This window comes from Poromitra crassiceps (genome assembly GCF_964638095.1).
Source record: "Poromitra crassiceps genome assembly, chromosome: 1".
Lineage (NCBI taxonomy): Eukaryota > Metazoa > Chordata > Actinopteri > Beryciformes > Melamphaidae > Poromitra > Poromitra crassiceps.
Genome location: NC_139623.1, coordinates 92,698,227 through 92,722,986, shown reverse-complemented (window position 1 = coordinate 92,722,986; position 24,760 = coordinate 92,698,227). Strand labels below are relative to the sequence as shown.

At 44.6% G+C, this 24,760-nt stretch overlaps 1 protein-coding gene across 1 annotated transcript in view; it reads left to right on the top strand.

Moving 5' to 3' along the window:
* The window catches only part of LOC310785956 (low-density lipoprotein receptor class A domain-containing protein 4-like), a gene marked incomplete at both ends in the record, with an annotated part of 84,762 nt that extends 67,701 nt beyond the window's left edge, over positions 1-17,061 (top strand). The window contains 2 exons of the mRNA XM_083647137.1: positions 3,731-3,781; positions 16,438-17,061. Coding sequence (XP_083503263.1) covers positions 3,731-3,781; positions 16,438-17,061 — 675 coding nt within the window. The remainder of the gene's footprint in view (positions 1-3,730; positions 3,782-16,437) is intronic.
* Positions 17,062-24,760: the final 7,699 nt, after the last annotated feature.

The window sequence follows — 24,760 nt, the reverse complement described above, 5'->3', positions numbered from 1 at the left end:
TTTTTTGTGCGGCTGTTCACACAGACTTTTAAAAAGTGGCCCATATCAGACTCCAGTGTGAACAGATCGCGGACCTGAAGTGAATGGTAAATGGCCTGCATTTATATAGCGCTTTTATCCAAAGCGCTTTACAATCAGTAGGTAGTCTACATTCACCCATTCATACACCGATGGCGGCACGCAGGGTGCCTACACACCATCGGGAGCAAGGAGGGTTAAGTGTCTGGCCCAAGGACACAACGACAGCAGCTGGGAGGGAGCGGGGATCGAACCGCCAACCCTTGTGTCATTGGCCGACCCGCTCTACCTCCTGAGCTAAAGCCGCCCCGCATGCGCAGAAGAAGAACAATAATGACACACGCAGCACACTGCTGTTCTACGTAAACCTGGAAGAAGACAGCAGTAAACATGACGGTAGCTGATGATGTTGTTTCATCTGTTGTTCACGGTTTAATTTACAAGTAGTTACTGTTAAGTTAAGTTATCCTTTATTGATCCCCTTGGGGAAATTCATCCTCTGCATTTGACCCATCCACTACTAGAAACCTTCCTAGAACTAGGAGCAGTGGGCAGCTGCAGTGCAGCGCCCGGGGACCAACTCCAGCTCTTTTGCCATTGCCTTGGTCAGGGGCACTGAGTATCAACTCTAACATACACGTCTTTGATGGTGGGAGCAGTGGAAGCCAGCGAATATGGGAGCAGATGTTAGTGAGGAGGAGGAGAAAGAGAGCCAAAATGTTAATGATGGCTTTCTGTGGAGCAATAGCTGCTACTTCTTGCTAATACTTATAAGGTCTAAAACCTCACTGTCCCTCCACTGATTAGCTCCCTCGCAGCTGTCCTCCATGTTTGTAATCATAGTCTGCCCGCTTCGTCCTCTCTCCTCCCGCCAGCGCAGAATAGTGACGAATGTCGCTCTGGAATGACGTAAAAGTCACATTGAAGTCTGATATGGGCCAGATGTCTGTTCACACCAAAGTCACATTCCAAAACATCAGATTCAAATCTGATGTTTTCCACATTTCAAAGTAGCCCAGGTCGTCTTTAAAAAAGTCACTTTCAATGTGACTTGTACTGTTCACACAGTCATGAAAAAGACTGACCTGAGTCACTTAGGGGGAAAAAGATCAGATTCGAGCACTAAGGTTTGCTGTGTGAACGTAGCCTTAGCTGAGTTTTATTTTTCTCCCGTCAATGCCTAAATGCATTCTGGGCAGTGTCAAACTATCGTACCAGACAGAGGGTCAAAATGCTATTGGTTATTATCGTACATCTGGTGTTTTGGAAAGTTTTCTGCTGTACACATTGACTGTATATTATTATTATTACAGTAATTACAGGTGTTATCACAGGTGTTATCTGCACAGATGGCATTTTTTTTGAACATGTGCATTATAATGCCACCTTTTTCTCCATATTTCTGCCCTGGGGGCATGTTTTAATTTTGTTTTTGTTTTTTTGGGGGCATTTTCATAAGAATCTTGAGTCCTAACTGTAAATAAAAAAATGTTTTACCTGCACCATGCTCTTTAACAAGTCGCTTCCCACTAAAGCTTCATTGAGCTAAATTAAGCCTTTTAACCCAGCTGGAGTGTCTGGCCCAGTCTCAGCGAGGTAGCAGCCTCACTCCAGTCCGCTCCAGCAACTTGTGGCATTGGTTTCTTCAGAGGCAGGACTCCGGCAAGACCTTGATGTTTAATTCACCACCAGTTCCGTCTAAACACGGGCAAACACACACACACACACACACACACACACACACACACACACACACACACACACACACACCATCCAAGAGCAGTTGGATGCTCTGCTTGTTGTCCAGTTTCTGAAGACATCAAGAGAGATGGCGGCTCTTGTCAGCTTGGTTGGGCTATTACAGATGATTACATTCAGCTAATCACTAGGGCTGTGCAATAAAATCGATACGGCAATATATCGCAATACTTTTTTCCACAATACTGTATCGATATTTCAGAAAAATATCGTGATATATCGCCATATCGATTTTTTTGCACGTCCGTGTGTTCACTGACACAATAGGAATACTCTTTTTTTTTCAGTGCATTCAGTATGACACTCAACACTCAGTAGTTTTGACTAAATTTGTCCACTAAGTTATCAATATAAAGTGATGTACATATTATTACACTACCTGGGTGGTACACAGCGTGTTGTATTTTTAGCTCTATTTTAACATTTTCAGTAAATTATGTACAGTATTGCAATATATCGCACTATGTATTGTATTGCAATGTATCGCGATACAATCGTATCGTGACCCATGTATCGTGATACGTATCGTATCGTGAGGTCCTTGCCAATACCCAGCCCTACTAATCACTCTCGTCTGGTCTCTCCCTCTCTCCTCTTGCCTGCCGCTCGTCTCCACTATGCTCTGTCCAATAGACCCTTCTCACGGGGGCCATTTTGTGTCGAAAAGGCAGGGTAAACACAGGTACAAGCAAAACACTAATGAGGGTTTCCAACTTCCATCATTGGAATTTGGAAACCCTCATTAGTGTTTTGCTTGCACCTGTGTTTGTTCTGCCTTCTCGACACAAAATGGCCCCCGTGAAAAGGGTCTATCAAAACAATAATTATGCAGACAAAACAGGAATGCTGTAAATAGCTAACTTCAACAATATACAAATGTGAATGTATCTGCCATCCTATTTAGAGTCTTTATCTAAAATGTGTGGTGTGTGTGTGTGTGTGTGTGTGTGTGTGTGTGTTAGAAAGTAGCTGAGCCTTTTTTTTTGTATGTGTAATTTTGTTTTGTTGGGTTGCTGTTCTGCTTTGCTTTATCGGTCTATATGTCTGCAACCACATGTTTGTTTATAACAAAAGCCAATAAACATATTTTTCAACAAGAACAAAATAATAATGCTGTAAATGTGATATAACAAAGCAACAGGCTGGTTATGCCCAGCTGCACCACAGTGCAACGAGGAAGAATAGCCAACAGGCTTTTCTCCAAACAGACCCGTCAATAATAAGAAAGTATGTCTGTTTGTTGTTGTTGTTGTTGTTGTTGTTGTTGTTGTTGTTGTTGTTGTTGTTGTTGTTGTTGTTGTCGTCGTCACTAAATGTTCTTGACTGTGCTGCTGTCTGAGAAAAGATCCCCAAGTCAAACGTAGACGAAGGAAAACAGCAATTATTTGATATCCCTGTTTCTTTGTTGCGGCTTTCATCCTGCCTATTTATCATACAGGAGCTGTCTGCCTTTTGATATCGCCCGCTCTAAAACAGGGCAGGATTTTGGTTTGAAGCCATCAGGCTTTTCTCACCATTTTTGTTTCCTAGTTAAGTTCTTTTTGGCTGTCTTTTTTTCTCCCCATCCTTTGTGTTTAGGATGGAAATCTGTATTGTCACTTTTGTTGCTCTCACTTTCACATTGCGCCTCAAACATCAGCCCAGATTATCCATAACTCCTGTGATTAGTCTCATTCTTACAGCCGTCACTGCAGCAGTAATAATTGTTGTTGATCTTTTTAAGGTGACGCTCTCAGTAGAATTGAATCTACACTTGAATCCACCATTGATAATGCTGTGTAAAATGTCAGTATAGTATAATATGCTACGCATAAACTAGAAAGAAAATCACCATTATTATTATTTATTGTTTTAAGTTTCAGACAGCTATCTAACAATCTTCAAACCATCCTGGAAGCTAACCCATAAATCTGAGCCTGTTTGTTTGTTTGTCCCTCTCTGTCTCGGTGTGTAGGATGGGTGTCTGTGGCCTTCGGACAGCGGCTCTCGACAGGGTGCCTCGGAGGTAAGACCCCCAGCAACCTCCCAGCTCTCTCAGCTCTCAGACACGTTGAGAGCAGGTGTAGAGAAAAAGCAATGGCTATGGAGACGACCTCTCTACTTGCTCTGTCTCCTTAGTTCTTTTCTATTTCTTACTTTTCCTTTCTTTTCCTAGTTCTCCTTTGTACATGAACACTGTATGGTCACAGGATCTTCAGGGCACTAAGACCCTGGGCCCAGTTGCACAAAGCACCTTAGGTTAAGATTTCCCTTAGAGTCCGAGTTAAGGTGTCCATAAAATCGGCTGCACAAAACACCCTTAAATCTTGTGCTTATGTTTTCCTCAAAATGTTTAACCTTATGGAGAAGATTTATGAGTGTTTTGTGCAACCGATTTTATTTTATGGACACCTTAAATCGAACCCTAAGGGAAATCTTAACTTAAGGTGCTTTGTGCAACTAGCCCCTGACCTTTGCACTCCTTTACTTTTGGTTGCTGGTAAATATTTGATGATGCAGGAATTAGGGATGGGCATCGAATTTCGAATTTTCGAATAATCGTTGTTATTATCAAGGTCGACTTTTATTATTGAAATTCGAAATTCGAACAAAAAAAAAAAAAAAAAAATTTGAGTGAAATGTTGCATTGTCTCCCCTGATTCTAAGTATAGTCAAATCGCTTGGTTTGAGCAAGTAAAACAATTTTTATAAGCATTTTAAGCAAGGTTTATGGAAAAATGAATGGCGGATGAAATCCCATGAAGAGGGAGAGGGGGTGACTTTGGCACCCCTTTGGCACTCAGACCTGAGCCTACTAAATATTTAATGAACCACTCATGATTGTCAAAACTGTTTTTTATTTTCGAAAATGTCAATGTCATGTAACATGTTCTTTACTTCAGTGGTGCAATGCTTGTTTGAGCTAAAAATCCACAGCAGAAGCTTTTTATATTAATTAATAAAGCCGTAGACTTAGAATCAGGGGAGACAATGCAACATTTCACTCACAAAAAAAAAAAAAAAAAAATGATTTTTTTTTTTTTTTTACATTTTTATTTTTATTTTCGAATTTCGAATTAAATTCGAATTTGGCCAGCGAATTTCGAATAGTGTTTTTGCTAGAAATGCCCATCCCTAGCAGGAATTGGATGCAGGAATGCCTAAAGTGTCAGCAAGAATAAGGCAGAAGACAGAGACAGGAGAGAAAGGAAGGCAGGCGAGGGAAGGATAGCCAGAAGCCGCTTTCACACTGGCCTTGAAAGCAGTAAAATACACGGAAAATGTGACCCACGCCTCCGATGTGAAAGTTGTGAAAGCGGGTTGGTGGATAATTGTGTTACGCCTTTCGTTCCGCCAGTGGACCTAGTCACAGCGCCGGATTAACCTCCAACCCGCCTCCACCTGAAAGCGTAGGAGCGGCAACATGGAACGGTGCGAATGGTCAGCTCATTCATTAAAAAAAAATACAGGGGAAACCACCTCATGCAGCAAGAAAGGCATACGTGAAAGTAAAAAAAAAGTAGCCTATACAATCATGACTGCAGGGGCGCCAGGAGGAATGCTCCGTGCCTACACTAGTATGTAAGTAGGTTAGGCTTTATGCTCAAACGATGTAGTAATATAATAAGCTTCAGAGGACGTATCAGGCATGCATAGCTGTCTGTGGCGAGTTGGTCTGAGGATATTCCCTCTGGAAACCAGCTCCAGAACTGTCTAGCTAGCCAGTTGTGCGTTTCCTTACAAAAACTACTAACGTTATAGTAGTCATGTGCATTTATAGCCTAATACTATTCCCCCGACGAACGTTATGCAGACTGCAGCTGTTTGATATGCGGGCATCGTCTTTCAGAACGGACGCTAATTAGGCTACTTCATGGGAATCATTTGCTTTACAAAAAACTGGAACCAAAAGATAAGAATTTGACTTGTACCTAATAGACGGTTTTAACTTGACAACAAAAACATTCTAAATTGAACCCCCGCTCACTTCCTGTTGCAGTGTTTGCTATGGACATAAAAGAAAAAAAAACATTCAAGTGCAGGACTGACCATTCCATGAAAACCGTCTATACAGCTGAGCAGCGAAAACAAAAGTAACGATGTCGAGTGAATATTTCTGCAGTTTGTCGAATGCTGAGAAAAAGGAAGTGCTGTGGGGTTGCGCTCTGGTGAAAACCGTCTATACATGATCGTGCATCTGTGATCCATAAAGTCGATCAGATGAATATTGAAAGCCTTGTTACCATGCTGCATGTGGACAACACTTTCGTGTTTTATCACTTTGATGTTCTTAACGACCGCAGCTGCATGTCGTTGGCTGGCATACATCGGCGATGTTTGGTTGTTGAATGAATTCGTTCATCATACAGTAGCCTAGGCTACACTAACCTATGAAAATATTCATTTAGGCTACTAGAGGAGCTGGGTGGAAATTCCTCCACTCGCCTTTCAATCCGGGAGGGGTGGTTGTCACATGAAAGCACACCCCAAGACGGGAATGTGGAGGTGCTGCTTGGCTGTGTGTGAAAGCAATTTCTGTGGTGAGGCTGCCGGCTTTGCGGGCCTTCTGAACTGCAATATTGCGTGATCTGTGTGTGAAAGCAGCTAGTGAGAGAGAGAGAGATGGGTAGAAGAGGATGGAGGAAGGAACAGTGGTCGAATGTACGATATGTGGATATTTTCCAATTCTTTTGGGTATATGCACACATTTTTATGCCTCGGCCGGCGATAGCCAGGCCGAGGCATTATGGATTCGGGACGCGATATCTGAGGAACGCCTTGACGGAATTTAATCAAATTTACCTCAAACGTCGACTTGATTTAACTTTTGATTGAACTGATTAGATTTTGGTGTTCAAAGGTCAAAGTTCAAGGCACTGTGACCTCACAAACGCCATTCCCAAGTTCGTTAACGTGATATCTCAGCAACGCCTTGACGGAATTTCTTTCAATTTGGCTCAAACATCGACTTGCACGCAAGGATGAACTGATTAGATTTTGGTGGTCAAAGGTCAAGGTCATGTGACCTCTCGAATGCCATTTTCAAGCTTAGTAACATGATATCTCAGGAACGTCTTGATGGAATTTCTTCAAATTTGCCTCAAACGTCCACTTTGACTCAAGGATGAACTGATTAGATTTTGGTGGTCAAAGTTCAAGGTCACTGTGACCTCACGATCGCTCGTTTCATGCTCGTTAATGCGATATCTCAGGAACGCCTTGACGGAATTTCATCATATTTGCCTTAAATCTCCACTTGGACTCAAGGATGAAATTATTAGATTTTGGTGGTTAAAGGTCAAAGTTCAACGTCACTGTGACCTCACTAACCCCATTTCCAAGCTTTTTCATGCGATATCTCATGAACACCTTTACGGAATTTATTCCAATTTGGCTCAAACGTTGACTTGGACTCAAGGATGAACTAATTAGATTGTGTTGGTCAAAGGACAAAGGTTAAGGTCACTGTGACCTCACAAATGCCATTTTCAAGCTCGTTAAAGCGATATCTCAAGAACGCCTTGACGGAATTTCTTCAAACGTAACTCAAACTTCCACTTGGACTCAAGGATGAACTGATTCGATTTTGATGGTCAAAGTTCAAGGTTACTGTGACATCACGACCGATCGTTTCATGCGCGTTAACGTGATATCTCAGGAACGCCTTGACGGAATGTCATCTAATTTGCGTCAAACATCCACTTGAGACTTGAGAGTGAGTGTGGGTGAGACAGAGACGCAGTGAGTGAGTGGGTGAGACAGAGACGCAGTGAGTGTGTGGATGAGACAAACACAGAGACGCAGTGAGTGTGTGGGTGAGACAAACACAGAGACGCAGTGAGTGTGTGGGTGAGACAAACAGAGAGACACGCAGTGAGTCTGTGGGTGAGACAAACACAGAGACGCAGTGAGTGTGTGGATGAGACAAACACAGAGACGCAGTGAGTGTGTGGGTGAGACAAACACAGAGACGCAGTGAGTGTGTGGGTGAGACAAACCGAGAGACACGCAGTGAGTGTGTGGGTGAGACAAACACAGAGACGCAGTGAGTGTGTGGATGAGACAAACACAGAGATGCAGTGAGTGTGTGGGTGAGACAAACACAGAGAGACGCAGTGAGTGTGTGGGTGAGACAAACACAGAGACGCAGTGAGTGTGTGGATGAGACAAACACAGAGAGACGCAGTGAGTGTGTGGGTGAGACAAACACAGAGACGCAGTGAGTGTGTGGATGAGACAAACACAGAGACGCAGTGAGTGTGTGGATGAGACAAACACAGAGACGCAGTGAGTGTGTGGGTGAGACAAACACAGAGAGACGCAGTGAGTGTGTGGATGAGACAAACACAGAGACGCAGTGAGTGTGTGGATGAGACAAACACAGAGAGACGCAGTGAGTGTGTGGGTGAGACAAACACAGAGACGCAGTGAGTGTGTGGGTGAGACAAACACAGAGAGACGCAGTGAGTGTGTGGGTGAGACAAACACAGAGAGACGCAGTGAGTGTGTGGGTGAGACAAACACAGAGAGACGCAGTGAGTGTGTGGGTGAGACAAACACAGAGACGCAGTGAGTGTGTGGGTGAGACAAACACAGAGACGCAGTGAGTGTGTGGGTGAGACAAACACAGAGACGCAGTGAGTGTGTGGATGAGACAAACACAGAGAGACGCAGTGAGTGTGTGGGTGAGACAAACACAGAGACGCAGTGAGTGTGTGGGTGAGACAAACACAGAGACGCAGTGAGTGTGTGGGTGAGACAAACACAGAGAGACGCAGTGAGTGTGTGGGTGAGACAAACACAGAGAGACGCAGTGAGTGTGTGGATGAGACAAACACAGAGAGACGCAGTGAGTGTGTGGGTGAGACAAACACAGAGAGACGCAGTGAGTGTGTGGATGAGACAAACACAGAGAGACGCAGTGAGTGTGTGGGTGAGACAAACACAGAGAGACGCAGTGAGTGTGTGGATGAGACAAACACAGAGACGCAGTGAGTGTGTGGATGAGACAAACACAGAGAGACGCAGTGAGTGTGTGGATGAGACAAACACAGAGACGCAGTGAGTGTGTGGGTGAGACAAACACACAGAGACGCAGTGAGTGTGTGGGTGAGACAAACACAGAGAGACGCAGTGAGTGTGTGGATGAGACAAACACAGAGAGACGCAGTGAGTGTGTGGGTGAGACAAACACAGAGAGACGCAGTGAGTGTGTGGGTGAGACAAACACAGAGACGCAGTGAGTGTGTGGGTGAGACAAACACAGAGACGCAGTGAGTGTGTGGGTGAGACAAACACAGAGACGCAGTGAGTGTGTGGGTGGCTGATAGAAGCAGGGAGGAGGGGGGGTGGGGGGAGGTGGATGGTTTTTGGTGCGTCATTAATCAGCACCACCTCCCCTGACACTGTCTAGACAGCCGTCTGAGAGCTGCCCTGCTCTGCTCCCCTCTATCAGCCATACACCACCTCTCTCTCCCTTTCTTTCTCTCTCTCTCCCTCAAGCTCTACAGCTCTCACTTCCTCCCCTTTCGCTTTTATTTCTTTCTCTCCCTGTTTATCTTTCTAGCTCTCTCTCTCTTCCTCTCTCCATCTCTCTCTCCTTCCCTCTGTAGCTCTCTCTCTTCCTCTCTCCATCTCTCTGTAGTTCTCTCTCTTCCTCTCTCCATCTCTCTCTCCTTCCCTCTGTAGCTCTCTCTCTTCCTCTCTCCATCTCTCTGTAGTTCTCTCTCTTCCTCTCTCCATCTCTCTGTAGTTCTCTCTCTTCCTCTCTCCATCTCTCTGTAGTTCTCTCTCTTCCTCTCTCCATCTCTCTCTCCTTCCCTCTGTAGCTCTCTCTCTCTTCCTCTCTCCATCTCTCTGTAGCTCTCTCTCTTCCTCTCTCCATCTCTCTCTCCTCTGTAGCTCTCTCTCTCTTCATCTCTCCATCTCTCTCTCCTTCCCTCTGTAGCTCTCTCTCTCTTCCTCTCTCCATCTCTCTCTCCTTCCCTCTGTAGCTCTCTCTCTTCCTCTCTTCATCTCTCTCTCCTTCACTCTGTAGCTCTCTCTCTTCCTCTCTTCATCTCTCTCTCCTTCCCTCTGTAGCTCTCTCTCTCTTCCTCTCTCCATCTCTCTCTCCTTCACTCTGTAGCTCTCTCTCTCTTCCTCTCTTCATCTCTCTCTCCTTCACTCTGTAGCTCTCTCTCTTCCTCTCTTCATCTCTTTCTCCTTCACTCTGTAGCTCTCTCTCTTCCTCTCTTCATCTCTCTCTCCTTCCCTCTGTAGCTCTATCTCTTCCTCTCTTCATCTCTTTCTCCTTCCCTCTGTAGCTCTCTCTCTCTTCCTCTCTCCATCTCTCTCTCCTTCCCTCTGTAGCTCTCTCTCTCTCTTCCTCTCTCCATCTCTCTCTCCTTCCCTCTGTAGCTCTCTCTCTCTTCCTCTCTCCATCTCTCTCTCCTTCCCTCTGTAGTTCTCTCTCTTCCTCTCTCCATCTCTCTCTCCTTCCCTCTGTAGCTCTCTCTCTCTTCCTCTCCCTTTCTCTATTTTTCTGGGTCTCTCTCCCTCTCCTGATCTCTGCAGCCTTTCTTTAATCCTCTTGGTTCCACTTTGCCTCCGTCTGTCTCTCCCTCTCTCTCTCCCCCACTACAGTTTGTTTCCAGTTTGTTATTCTCTCCATCCAGACTGTCTTGTCAGTGGGGGTGGACTATTAGAGCCACAGCCACTAATTGAAATGGCTTTGCTCTGATAATGGCTCCCCGCAATAGGAAAGTTTGGAAATGGACAGAAATGTGAGAAATGAAGAAATTAATCATGCGGTGCGGTCCCAGTCTGAAGGGTTAATTGAGGGGAAGAGCTTTGACAAAGGCTCCAGGAACAAGCCGATCACACACCTCCCTTTTACCATAATTATAGTGTCATTTGCCAGTAACTAATTGTAGAACAGTTTTGAGATGACTGGTGCTGTTGCCGTCAATAGCCCCATCATTCATCTGACCCTGACTGAATATTTACATTGAATTTGGTTACACTTAGAAAAATAAGCCATTTCTAATTGAGTCAAACCGCGACCTGCTATTCAGCACCTTCCACATAGTACTATGACAACAAGGAGCAGTGTTTGTTTAAGTTAAGTTAAGTTAAGTTATCCTTTATTTATCCCCTTGGGGAAATTCATCCTCTGCAGTTGACCCATCCTCTACTAGGAACCTTCCTAGAACTAGGAGCAGTGGGCAGCCACTGTGCAGCGCCCGGGGACCAAATCCAGTTCTTTTGCCAGTACCTTGGTCAGGGGCACTGACAGGAGTATTAACCCTAACATACATGTCTTTCTTGATGGTGGGAGGAAACCGGAGCACCCGGAGAAAACCCACACGGACACGGGGAGAACATGCAAACTCCACACAGAAAGGACCTGGGACGGACCGGGGTTCGAACCCGGGACCTTCTTGCTGTGAGGCAACAGTGTTAACCACTGAGCCACCGTGCCGTTTCACACAGATGTCCATCATATATACAGTATATTGCAGATGAATGATGGTTATTGGCTATTATAAAACGGCTCTCTCAAATCAAGCAATCTGATTGGTTCACAGCCATTGTATAATTCCAGTAACCGAGTTCAATAACCCATGGCCATGGGTTATTGGTTGCCATGGCAACTCTCTTACTAAAAGGCAGCGCTGCCTCGAGCTCCATGTTGGGCTTTCCAGAAAGCTCTCAGCTTCTCAGCAAGCGCCAGGATTGGCCAATGTCAACTTCAGTCTCCAGAACGATCCAATCAAATCACCCGCACGTCTATCTTCTTGCTAGAGGTCCCGCCTTACAGTAGTGTCAAAACAAAAAGCTACTCGCTTGCAGCCAGACGCATGATGGCGCAACTCTCTTAGGCTTTGGTTACCTCAAAAACAAAATGGCGGAGACAGCTGTCAGATCCTTGTGAATCGATCTTCGCTTATAACTTTACTAATACTTCGCAGAAAATGATGTTTTGTACAAGAATAGACGCGGACTAATGTCTTAACCCCTCTCTCGCGCGCCCTCACTCTTAACCCCGCATTTCTAAATAAGACGTAACGTTACTTGGTGTCGGCATACGGCTCTGGTGTCTGACTTTGCAAAAAGCTCTCAGCAAGCGCCAGGATTGGCCAATGTCGACTTCAGTCTCCAGAACGATCCAATCAAATCACCCGCACGTCTATCTTCTTGCTAGAGGTCCCGCCTTACAGTAGTGTTTCAACTGACTCTCAGAATACCATGCCAGTCGGACTTATAGTATTATTATTATTATATTATTATACTTGGAAACCGTTTTATAAAAGCAATATAGCACTCGAGCAGCGTGTGTTGTGGAATATATCCCGCTGATAAGCTGTTATCCCACTCGGCCTGCGGCCTCGTGGGATAACAGCTTATCAGCGGGATATATTCACCACAACACACTTGCTCTCGTGATATATTGCTTAATTATCAGTAGGGCTGCAACTAACGATTATTTTGATAATCAATTATTTCCTCGATTAATCAGTGCGCGCGTGTGTTGTGGTAATCGTTATCTTGCACAGCCCGCCAAACACGCTGCTCAGTGCTCACACACTGTGCTTTTTGGAGTTGTTGAAATAAGTTCATTGCTGCTGTCTTTAGTAGCCAGCAGTAGTCACAGCCTCCAGAGAGACTTTACAGCGGGGAGAAGGGACGAGTAGCAGCAGGTACAGAGAGCCGCCCCACCGTAACGTAATTACTCTAGTTTAAAAAAATTGATTTTTACGATTTTAGTTTTTTTAACATCGTCCTAACTAATTAATTAGATTACCATTCAAAATCGATTTATCGAGCAGCCCTACTTAATAGGCTCCCTTTAACAACAGGCCACGGACTATATGAAGGTAGATTGTTTCTGCAGTAACACATTTTCCCTCGTACACACACACACACACACACATCAAGCTGGATCACGAGCAGCAAACACCAGCTATTAGACAGCGTTAAACGAGACGAACTACCTGCCGTTAGATGAAAGTTTCCTCACTTCAAAACACAATTTACGCAAAGCACATGTGTCTAATCTTGTTTACTTAATTAAAGCCCCCTCTCGTTTAAAGGTTTTGTAGTAATGTCGACCAGCTCTTCTTACCCTGCTCAGCTGTTGAGCTCCCATGGTTGAGCCCCAGTCGTCCATGGCTAACGTTAGTTACGTTACGTTTTCCTTTGTCCTCTTTACTGTGGTGCTTCCGTACCATGCAAGGTCGATTTTACATAGTTTGCAGCTATCACACTTTTTTACTTTTACAAAATGTGAAGTGCTCCCGAACTTTAGTTTAGATAGTCTAGTTCAAAAGTTTTCGCCGCCTCCGCCATGTTAGCGTCATGGTGCTGCCGCACTCGTCTCCATGGAGTGATGTAGTCAGTCCGCAACACAGAAAGTAGGCAGCTGCAAGACAGACAGATCACAACAAGTCACAACATAATAGATAAATGTTTGTATAATTATATAGCTATGCGACCCAACAAATCGCAACCCAACAAATTGATAATGCAATTCGTTGCCAACTAATTTAATAATAGATTTTTATCGATTCTTTTGATTACGGTAGTTGTTGCAGCCCTAATTATCAGCATTATTATTATAGCCGATAACTATTGGCTATGATAATATCTATACAAAACGTTTAGTTGTTTACAAGGAAACCTTTGGACACCTTTAAACATAAAATTACATAGGGGTCAATCTACTCTATGCCTTTTGTCATTGTGTTTTATCTGCAGACTAAGCAACCATAGGCTTTTGATTCTATAAAAGCCTTCATTTTTGGCCAGCACACGCAGGGCACAGGCCCTATAACAGGGCTTGTCCGCCCAATTTAGTCACCAATTTAGTCACCAATTTGCAAGCCAATTTGGTCCCACTCAAAAACCGAACTTGGTAGGTAGGTTCACAGTCACCTTTTACTATGAGCGGAAAAATTACACTAGGTGGCGCTATAACAGCCCCGCCCATTTCCGTCCAACTAGATTTTCTGCCATTTAGAATTTTCTCCAAAAGTGTTTTTTCACTATTTCTCCTTGAAATGTTGTCAAATTTTCACCAAACCACATCACACAGCGTGTGTGGACTGTCCTGCAAAAACTTATTTCGCGGTTTTTGTGGGTGTGGCCTAATTCACAGAAATCGCCCTAACTCCGGAACGCATTGTCTGTTGCGAATGAACCTTGGTACAGGTGTGCAGCTATGTACTCTTGAGCTGATAAAAAAATAATTGTGTCATTTCGACTATAGGGGGCACTATGGCATTGGCAGAAATAAGTACCTGTAGCTCACAAACCATAATAGCGACTGTTCCCAAATTGGGTACATATGGCCCATTTCCACCGCTGGTATCAACGCGGCCCCGCCCAGCTCGTCTCGCTTTTTTGTCTCATTCCACCGATCAAAAACGTGGACAACCCGGGTTGAGTCGGGGTTGAGTCGTGCTAGTTTTGGTCCCTGCTTTGTTGAGGTTCCAGCGCTGTGAACCCGGTACCATACGGTGACGTGAAAACACTGTAGACGACTGATTGGTCAGGCAGAATCGTGTTTACTCTATCTACTACTATCTACTGACTGTCAATGCTGCATACCAGTTTAGTGGGGCTTACCTTCTCTTCTGTTATGTTATTTCCATCAGTCTTTTGTGTTGCTGCCTTCGGCTCTGGTGAAATAAAATCGATCTCCTTACACAGCTTTAACATGGCGGTGGTTTTCAATTGTTTTGAGACAGAAAAAGTCCGCTCCTCAGGAAGCCCTTGTAGTTGTGTGCAGCGTCGGCTCCGCTAGGCCGCAGGCGGGGGTTTAGTGAAGCCGCGGTCTTGCCTGGTGAGAGCCCACCGGGTTAGAGGCTTCACTTCTCCCTGTAGCGCAACCCCCGTCCCTCGCGCAGTGCATGCATGTGAGTTTGACTAACAACAAAGTGATATCCATTCTCCTGGCCGATTCTCACATTTGCCCATGTACACTGTAGGTCATTTAGAGGCACCAGTATTTCATAAACAGTTTAAAAATTCTGTGTATGGATTTAATTTTAACGTTATGTGTTATAGCCTACTTCGGGCGGAGGACAGATATGCGGTCGCTGTGACGACCAGGTGTGGGCAGAGGCGAGTAAACTTGCTATGGAAACAGAGTCTATATCAAGTAGAGCCGAGTAAGACCAGGTCGAGTAGAGCTGTTATATGTGGTGGAAATGAGCCAGTAGGTACCTAGGTAGGAGTACTCTTCTACTCTGGCCTAAAAAATTACACTGACCTCATGGTGGTGCTATAGCTGCCCTCTTTACATTTTGATCCATAACTTTGGAACCATAGCTTCTACGATCAACATTCTTTCTATATAGACCACACCCATTTCTGTCTAACTAGATTTTCCACCATTTACAATTGTGTCCAAAAGCGTTTTTTCGCTATTTCTCCTTCTAATTTAGTCAAATCTTCACCAAACCACATCACACAGCTTGTGTGGACTGTCCTGCACAAAACCTGTTTTGCCGTTTTTTGAAAGACCGCACTGTTGCGATAATAATCGACTTGCAAAGTGTTGTGGGTGGGGCCTATTTCACATACATCGCTATTTCGCCTTCTAATTTTGTCCAAACTTCACCAAACCACAGCACAGACTGTGGACTGTGCTGCTCAAAACTTATTTCTTGTTTTTTTTTAAGCCTGCACTGCACCGTAGGCTATTTCATCATGAACTTGTGATTTTGGGATACTGTTAACTCTGGGAGAGATGTATTGTTCTCTGCTACAACCAACAGGCCCGTCAATGCTTTTCTGCGCTGGCCATAGGTTAGGTTTCGACCTAGCCTTGTTGTATTGAGTGATGGACTTTACTACTACCTGTATTTAATACATTGGTCTGATTTGACGGATTATTTGAAATGATTTTATTAGAATTTTTAGGCAAAATGCTCTAGAAAAGCCTCATTATGTTTCTGAAGTTTCTATACTTTACTAGAAAATAAATAAATTACCATTTGAAGAGTCAGAACTGTTCTTTGTTTTTGTTGCGTTAACAATAGTCAGTGATGTCAGTTAGATTTGGTTAGATCAAATTGAATATTAAATCATACATCTTTGCTCACTACAACTTAGCGTTTCCTACCCTCAGGTGTGCATAAACTACAGGTTAAGAACTTCAAATATAAAAATGTGAAATTATCAGTTGTCTCATCGGAATCTGCCATGAGAAGCAGGTAATTATCGATATCGTAAAAAAAATCCATATTGTGACATGCATCCTGACTGAATAATTTACCATGTTTTGTTGCTCCTTTGTCGCATTAATGTGTGACATGAGGGCTGATTGTCAGATATAACTTAAGTTTATTTACTATATAGGTGCCAAAATATACTGTAGGCATTGTTAAGTGCAGGGTCAGGTCAAGACAAGTACAAATTAAGGCAAGACACTGTTGATTTGCTGTTGATGGTAAGTTTTGCCAGCTGCCATAACCTAACGATCTCTGTCTTCCTTGTTTCTCTTCTCCTTCTCTCCTCCTCCTCTTCCTCACTTCTCACCTCCTCCCGTCTTCTGTCCTGCTCTCTCTCTTCTCTCTGTCTGTGTGTCTCTCTGTCTGTGTGTGTGTCTGGCTCTCTCTCTCTCTCTCTCTCTCTCTCACTCTCTCTCTCTCTCTCTCTCTCTCTCTCTCTCTCTCTCTCTCTCTCTCTCTCCAGGTGTTGTACGCCCCCCAGGCCCGGGAGCGCTTCACGGCTCCATCCTTCATGCAGCGCGAGCGCTTCAGCCGCTTCCAGCCCACCTACCCGTACCTGCAGCACCAGATCGACCTGCCGCCCACCATCTCTCTGTCGGACGGCGAGGAGCCCCCCCCTTACCAGGGCCCCTGCACCCTGCAGCTCCGCGACCCCGAACAGCAGATGGAGCTCAACCGCGAGTCGGTGAGGGCCCCGCCCAACCGGACCATCTACGACAGTGACTTGATCGACATGGGAGGAGGCGGCAGCGGGGGTGTGGGGGGAGTCGGAGGTGTGGGAGGGGGTGGTGTGGTAGGAGTCGGAGGAGGAGGAGGAGGAGGAGGAGGAGGAGGCCCCCGGCCCCCCAGCAGTAACTCGGGCATCAGTGCGGCCAACTCCAGCAGCCACGGGCGCATGGAAGGTCCCCCGCCAGCGTACAGCGAGGTGATGGGCCACTACCCTGGCTCTGCGTTCTTTCTACACCAGCACAGCAATAACCAGAGGGGGGGAGGCCCAGGGGGCAGGACGATCCAGCAGCAGAGCCAATCAGAAAGCACAATAGTACCTGCCAAGGCCAAGGACGGCCAACCGGAGGACCTGGTGTGAGGAAAGAGGGAGGAGGGCCGAGCTGTTTTCTGCTGAGGCCGCTCACTGCAGACTTGAGTACTGTGTCTCTCCTCCTCACCCTTCTTTTCACGGATCACCTGTAAGGAGTGGTCTCTCTCTCTCTGTATCTGTCGATCTCTCTCTTCTCTCCACACTCCCATGCACAAATTAATATCAACCTTAGCTACAACAAAACAAGGAAAGAGAGGAACCAACCATTGAATTTCTTTTCCCCGTTTCTTTCTGTTATTGTTCATTCAAATGGCTAGCACTGCTGGGGCAAGATATATGCACTGCGTGGAGAGGGGTTTTTTCCAGCTTTGTAGCTGTCTTTTTTCCCCCTTCATATGAGAAAAAATACAATGCTAGCACAGATTGAAATCATTTGCTTTTTGTCCCCTGGGACGCCTCCGTCCCCAGGATCAGGATCGAGGGTATTTCTTTACGTTTCTTTCGGACCGGGATCTGTGCACAAGCGTGAACTGAGAATCGAGGACTAGCGAACACAACAAACAAGACTCACAAATCCAAATCTTAGTGCCAAGGTTCACGAGGAAGCAAAACAAAGGGGGGGAATGACTTGTTTAACATTCAAAACAAACACAAAAAAAGAAATGTTATCTAAAAGTTGCACTATCTATTTGTCGTAAAAGAGAAGAGGAAATGATGCTCTACGTATGTAATGATGATGATGATGATGATGATGTGTTGTTTTCTTCTTCTTCTTTTTTTGTCCTTTTTGTGAATGGACTAACTGACTGAACTTTGGCTCCAAAGTTGTTTGAACAGTTGGGAGCAAAAAGTATTATAAGCTTATGTCCTTCCTTTTTTTGAAACCGCAAGAAATACTTGTACCCAGCCTATGACATCCCTGTCTGCTTACACCACAGGCACAGTGAGACTTAGTAAGAGAATAACCTTATACTCCTTCACATCTGTGTACACTTCAGCCTACTGGGAAAGAAGTCTGCCTCCTAACCAGCCGCTGGGTGGATGAACCATTTCTTACTTCCTCTGGTAGTTTTTTCTTACAATATTTGACACCAGTTGGAGATGGTTTTCCCAATGGAGAGTAGGTCTTTCACTCTCTCACATAGATGAGACATGCTTGGCAAGCTCATCTTTTTACCAGACAAAGTTCAAAGGCTAAAATGAGACGTAACAGTTTAAGGGGAGCGTACAGTAGGTCAACAGAGGGAACAAAGAAGTGCTTTGATACGAAGGATTTCCTTTGGGACATCTGGTGTGCTAGTTGGTGGAGCCACATAGTGAGTTAACCACAGCCTTCAATGAATGTGCATCTTAAATCATTAAAAGATACGCCTAAATAATTTCATTTATTTTCACTATCTAGTTTGTGAGGTGGGACTTGTCCAAGAATAATATGGGGTGTCCCAACACAAAGAGAACATATCTTAATTGTCCACCCAGCAGCCTGGTTACAGCAGATCCTTCTCTCAACTCTGTCCCAACCTCCTAACAGTTCCTATGTTCCCTGCATTGACCTCTCCCTCTCCTGTTACTCCCTCCTCTCCTCCAAAGCCTTTCATCTCTACATGCACAGTGCATTCTGCCAACAGTCACATTCAACTCAAATCCACCGCCATGACAACGAAGGGGAAAAAACACTCACAAACAACAACAAAAGAAGGCTCAGTTCTCCGTCTTCACGTTCTTAAAGCCACAAAAAACGAGACAACACAAAGTGAAGATTCCTGTCTGCATCCGCCAGCACAGTGATCAGGTTTTAATGAAACTGTCTGTGGTCGAAGTCAAGGGCTATGGGAGGGTCCTTTTTGTAAAAAAAACAACAAAAAAACAAAAACCTTTTTGAAAATCTAGCCTTTTTCTCTGCTCATCGTTGCCTTCTCCTCTGCTCTTGTGCTTTCTCTGTCTGTCTCTCTCTCTTTGCATTTGAAGCCAGTGCCCCCTCCTGCCCCACTTTCTAACAGCGCCCCCTCCTGCCCAGCTTTCTAACAGCGCCCCCTCCTGCCCAGCTTTCTAACAGCGCCCCCTCCTGCCCCACTTTCTAACAGCGCCCCCTCCTGCCCAGCTTTCTAACAGCGCCCCCTCCTGCCCAGCTTTCTAACAGCGCCCCCTCCTGCCCCACTTTCTAACAGCGCCCCCTCCTGCCCAGCTTTCTAACAGCGCCCCCTCCTGCACCGCTTTCTAACAGCGCCCCCTCCTGCCCCGCTTTCTAACAGCGCCCCCTCCTGCCCAGCTTTCTAACAGCACCCCCTCCTGCCCCACTTTCTAACAGCGCCCCCTCCTGCCCAGCTTTCTAACAGCACCCCCTCCTGCCCTGCTTTCTAACAGCGCCCCCTCCTGCCCAGCTTTCTAACAGCGCCTCCTCCTGCCCAGCTTTCTAACAGCGCCTCCTCCTGCCCTGCTTTCTAACAGCGCCCCCTCCTGCCCCGCTTTCTAACAGCGCCCCCTCCTGCCCAGCTTTCTAACAGCGCCCCCTCCTGCCCAGCTTTCTAACAGTGTTTGCCAGCACCCTCCCATCCATGTGCAGAAAAAGTGTGTTCAAACGATGCAGAGTCCGCCAAGCCCTTTAAAAGTGGAGACTGGAGTGGAGCCCTTGTTTGGCAATGTGCTAGTGCAGTCCTCTCCTCCCCGTGTGTGTGTGTGTGTGTGTGTGTGTGTGTGAGTGTGTGAGAGAGTCAGACCTTTAACCAACACAGAAAAGCACTTAATGTTCCTGCAGGAGGTGCGTGCGGCTGGCTGGCTGGCTGAGTGAATTATTAGCCTACTGCATTGTATGAGTTTTGATATTCAAGGACATAATAGTTACAGTATTTTGCGCTGTCCATATTAACACATTGAGGCTTTCATTGCCACAATCCACATCACAAGTTGCATTAAAGCTGCATCTTCTCAGCCTAAATGACTAAGTAGGGCTGCAGGAGAGAAGAAAACAGCGTCACATCCTCTCTAACTGAGATGCCATAGATTCACCCTATTTGCCCAAATTAAATTCTGCTGTTTGGTATGTTTGGTATGTTTGGTATGTTTGGTATGGACACTGGTGGGAAATTCACACACATAGAATAAAAATGTTCCGTTTGCTGCAGCCGTTTACTGTCAAAATAGACAGTTTCTGGGTAATGAAGTCCTTCAAGCTTCACCAAATTTGAATAGTCCCGCTGCCACTGGGTGCCGCCAAAGTGTGAAGTCACCCCGTGTGGAATATACTCTTAGAAGTTCAGAATGAAAGACTTCCCTGTCTGTCTGTCTGTCTGTCTGTCTGTCTGTCTGTGTGTGTGTGTGTGTGTGTGTGTGTGTGTGTGTGTTTCTGGCTCTACGGTTGTGTGTGTTACTACATCGCTGCTGCTACCGCCGCTGCTGCTACTATTGTTGCTACTGCTGCTTCTTGTGTCCCCAGTTTGCTTTTCCTTCTTTCCATCCTGTCCCTTCAACTCATAGAAACATAGAATGATAGATGCATAGAAATCTTCTCATCTGCAGTCAAAAGCACAAGTATTGAGGCAAAAGTTGGTCTTGTTTTGTAACTTGTGTTTTCTATTTTAATGTACTGGAGGCATATTAAGACCCATAATCAAAAATGGTTCCTTTGCAACATTTTCATTTTTATGTTAGACCCATTTTACTAGATGAGTCAGCGGCCATAAAGATAAGAATAACATTACTTTACTGACCCAACACTTACGCCTTTGACTGTAAGAACCCGCTTCGAATCCAAATTTTTCTTTTCTTCCGTCTTTCGTCTGTTTTCTCGGCTTGTTCTGTCTCCGTGGTCATAGCTTGTAAATGGAGGATATAAAGATGAATTTTATGTTTTCTACAAGGAGGTTTGCATGTTACTATTATGTGAGTAAATAAGGTGCCTAATGTTCATGTTTGAGCAGACCACACCTCAGTCAAATTGCTGCTTGGAATCCTTACAGAAGCTTCGTCTCGGGTCCACCGACCGTCTGGCAGAATGGAACGATTTGACAGCCCAGAAATATCCATACAGGTGAAACATTTCCATCAGCTCTGTCCCTTTGTAAGCCAATGGACAAACTTTACAATTTTTGGTCCCAGACCAGTCTCCATGAGCTACAGGCTCTTCATTGTATATAATAGTGGTCCTGTTGTGGAGAAGACAGAATCAAGTCACGTTCCAGTCAAGGTCTAGATAAAACCACAAAACTATACAGTTCCCTTGAAAATAGCACAGGTTTGGCAACCATCGGATGGTTTTTGGCCTCTGCAGGCTCCTGTTGGAACACCTGGTTCCATGTCAGCAGCAAACCATTGGCTGCCTGTCTGCAAACTGACTCAAAATTGTCAATTTATAAATCTTAGCTTAGGAATTATGATAGCACCCGGTAGAAAAGAGCTGACGGGCTCCATTGTGCCAGACGGGAACAAGCAGCCCAAGCCGTTTCCAGTGGTCATTTGAGCCGTGTGGAGCAGACATAGGAACCCACTTGCACTCAAAAGCTCCCACCTTCGTTGTGCCTCACTTCCAACGGTGCTTTTTTCAGTAGTCTGTCTTTCTTTGTTTGTTTGTAAGGTGCTGTATATAACTTGAATATATTATGCACATATCCTACCCAATGGGTAGAAACCACAAAAAAACGTTGTGAATAATGTAATATAATGTATAGACAATATAAGAATTTTAAGAAGGCAGCATCAAATTTGTAAATGCCTACAGTAAAAATGTGCTTTGTCTTTTTTTTTAACGAGAAAACATGGTTTGCAAAGTATGCTTAGAAATATGCTTGCAACACAAATACAAATTATTACTTATAATATTTTGATATAAATAATAGTCTGTTATGATAAGGATGAAATAACCTCTGGATTAAGGAAGTTGTTGAAAAATGATAAAAATGATAATATTCTTTATTGGATTCCTCTTCGAAGAACATTTCACAGTGCTTGCCATCACTTGGGTACTGTCCGGTATTGTTTTGACCACAGTCAGCTAACACACACATAGTTATATTACACAGATCTAAAAAAAAAAAAACATATTTCATACACGTCAGTTGTAACGGCCTTTACGCCACAACTGGGGATTTCTCCCCAAAAATCTCCCCCGTTTTCAATTCAACTCGCTTTGAAAGTCGAACAAAAGCAGAACTTTGTTGTGTTGGGAGAGGCATCATAATATGACCACTGCACATGTGAACTGCCACCAGTTCCTAAAATGGAAGAATGCATCTACTGTATATTCATTTATCTTACAATATTGTTTGTTTATTTCAACAGTAGTTTTGTATATCTGCCAAAATATAACACTCAGAATAACAATACTTTACAGTAAAATATTGAGCACACATCGCTATATATCTGGCTGAAGATATTACGCTTTGGTTGTGTTAAAGCATTTCAGCTACAGTAGAAATGAAGAAGATGAAGAATTAAGTATAAGTGTTGTTGAATGGGGAAAAGTCTGAAATATCAAAGGAAAACGGTCAATCCCTTTTGTCAAGATCGGAGAGTTGCACCATTGTAAAAAGGTGAATGGTGAATAATGCCGTTAAACAAACTTGTCATTTAACTATTCTCTATTCTTTTTTATTTTCTACATTACAATGTGATATGTGGCACAGTATATTGGAACAAAAGTCATGTTTAATCTGCATTCATTTATTTACAGTATGTACTAAAAATAACCCCACTGTACAATAACGCAGAGCATGTTCATTCTTATCTATAGATGATGTACATAGCAACGCGCCATTTTCTTCAAAGCACCAAATAAGTGGCAGTTGTGTAGATTTTATTTGGAGAGGTCTCTATTGTAACTGTGGCTGGAGTGCTGACCGGCTCTCTTCCTCCTTATGCAACAGGTTGTCATTCCCAATGCGCCAAAATACGCCGATTTGTCACGCCCCCTCAGCATCATCGTTGCCTAAAGCGAAAGTGTGGGTTCCTCGGCCAGGTAACTGCCTCCCCTGCCCCCGCCTCGGAGGAGCCACCGCTGCTAGACTTGCGTACCGCTCGCGGTCCGGTTCGGCCCAGTAACGTTTGACGGTTGCCACGGCTTGATTCACCGGTTAAGTTTAGGCAAGCACAACAACTTGGTTGGGGTTAGAGTTATCGTTTGGGGCGGGATGCGAAACAGGTCTCTCCTGACAAGAAAGTTACAAGTCGGGAACGCCACTCGCACCCCTACTCCCGAGCATGACTTTGCTCCTCCGACTGTCATTACATTCAGGACCACTGGGGGTAGCCGCAAGGTGACCTATTAGTTAGGGCCCTGCATTCTGGCCCAAGCCCGAGGGCCGATTTTCACATCACAGGCCTGGGCCTTTTTTGTTTAGTTTGTTAGTGTTTGAAATGACATATTGTGGTGTTCAAAGTGTTTTAATGTACTTTTTGTATAGTGTTGATTTGATAGGCTTAGGCTATTCGAAATTGATCAAACACATAAGGTTCGGGGGGAGGGGGCCGGGCTCGGGCCTGAAATTCTGACAAGCCGTAGGGCTCACATCGGGCTGGGGCCTGAACATGTAGGGCCCGGGCCGGGCTAGGGCCTAGATTTGAGGCCCGTGCAGGGCTCTAGTAGCTTTCGCATTGGCAATAATGACGCCGAGGGGCCGTGACAAATCGCTGTATTTCGACTCCCTGGGAGTGAGACTAGGTTGTCTTATTATAGACCTTTTTTATGTTTCCTGCACTAGCTTGAAGAACTAACTTGGGCTCAGACTGATTTGATTTGATTTCCCCCTGCAGCGCACTCCCTCTTTCCACTTACCAGAAGTCTGTACTCAACTGCTGACAACAAGTAGCTGTTTTTATTGTTCCAGATTTTAATAACGATTATAATAATAACAATGATAACGTCTCAACAGTTTGGTATTCTCTCTGTCTGACAGTTACCATAGGACTGCTTCCATCATGGGTTTTGTAACATCGGTTTGCTTTATTTACAAAATGAATCCTTCTCGTTCCCCCCTCCCCCCCCCTCTGTGCTCAAATATATATGACTGTATACATACAACACATATACAGTATATATATATATAAACACACAGAGGTAAAATTGTTGTGTATTTTTGCCTCTTTTTATTTAAGCAATTGTGATGTAATAGGTTTTAGGCCTAAGGTCTGTTATTGCAATACTTTTACAGAAAAGAAGAAAAATTTCAAAAAATGTTGCTCTAAGTGCTGTTGTAGTCAAAGATTTTATGCTTGTACTTATGCTGTAGTCAAACTGCAGCGTAATGAATAAAACTTTAAAAGTGATGACTTTGGTCTTTTCTCTGGTATTGTTATAGATAGCGGGCTTTCCTAGTATGAATAGTTGATTCGAGCTTGGCTTAGTTAGTGCTGCCACTCAGCTCTTTATCTGACCTCCTTCCACTGACTTACTGATGCAGCCAAATATGATGTGTGGGAGATTTTTGGGGCAGATCAGCAACTTCTTAGTTAGCCTGGTTTCCCACCCGGCTGCTTGGTGATGCAGGTGGAGGCACGATGCACCAATATGATGATTCTGAGACGTTTATTATGGGCTGCAACTAAACCAAGAACTATTAGGAACTAAACACAGAACCTGCTCTGATTTACAGCGGGAAAGAGATTACAGCAGATGGGTTATTTCTATATCAAGCAGCTTGTTAGGAATTTGCTTTCCAAGAGCCTCCAGCCTTGAGCCGCCACATCTACTGTAAACATGAAAACACTTAACGTGCATCATAGCTTCCTGATCGATAGATTTTTTTTCTGCTTTTTT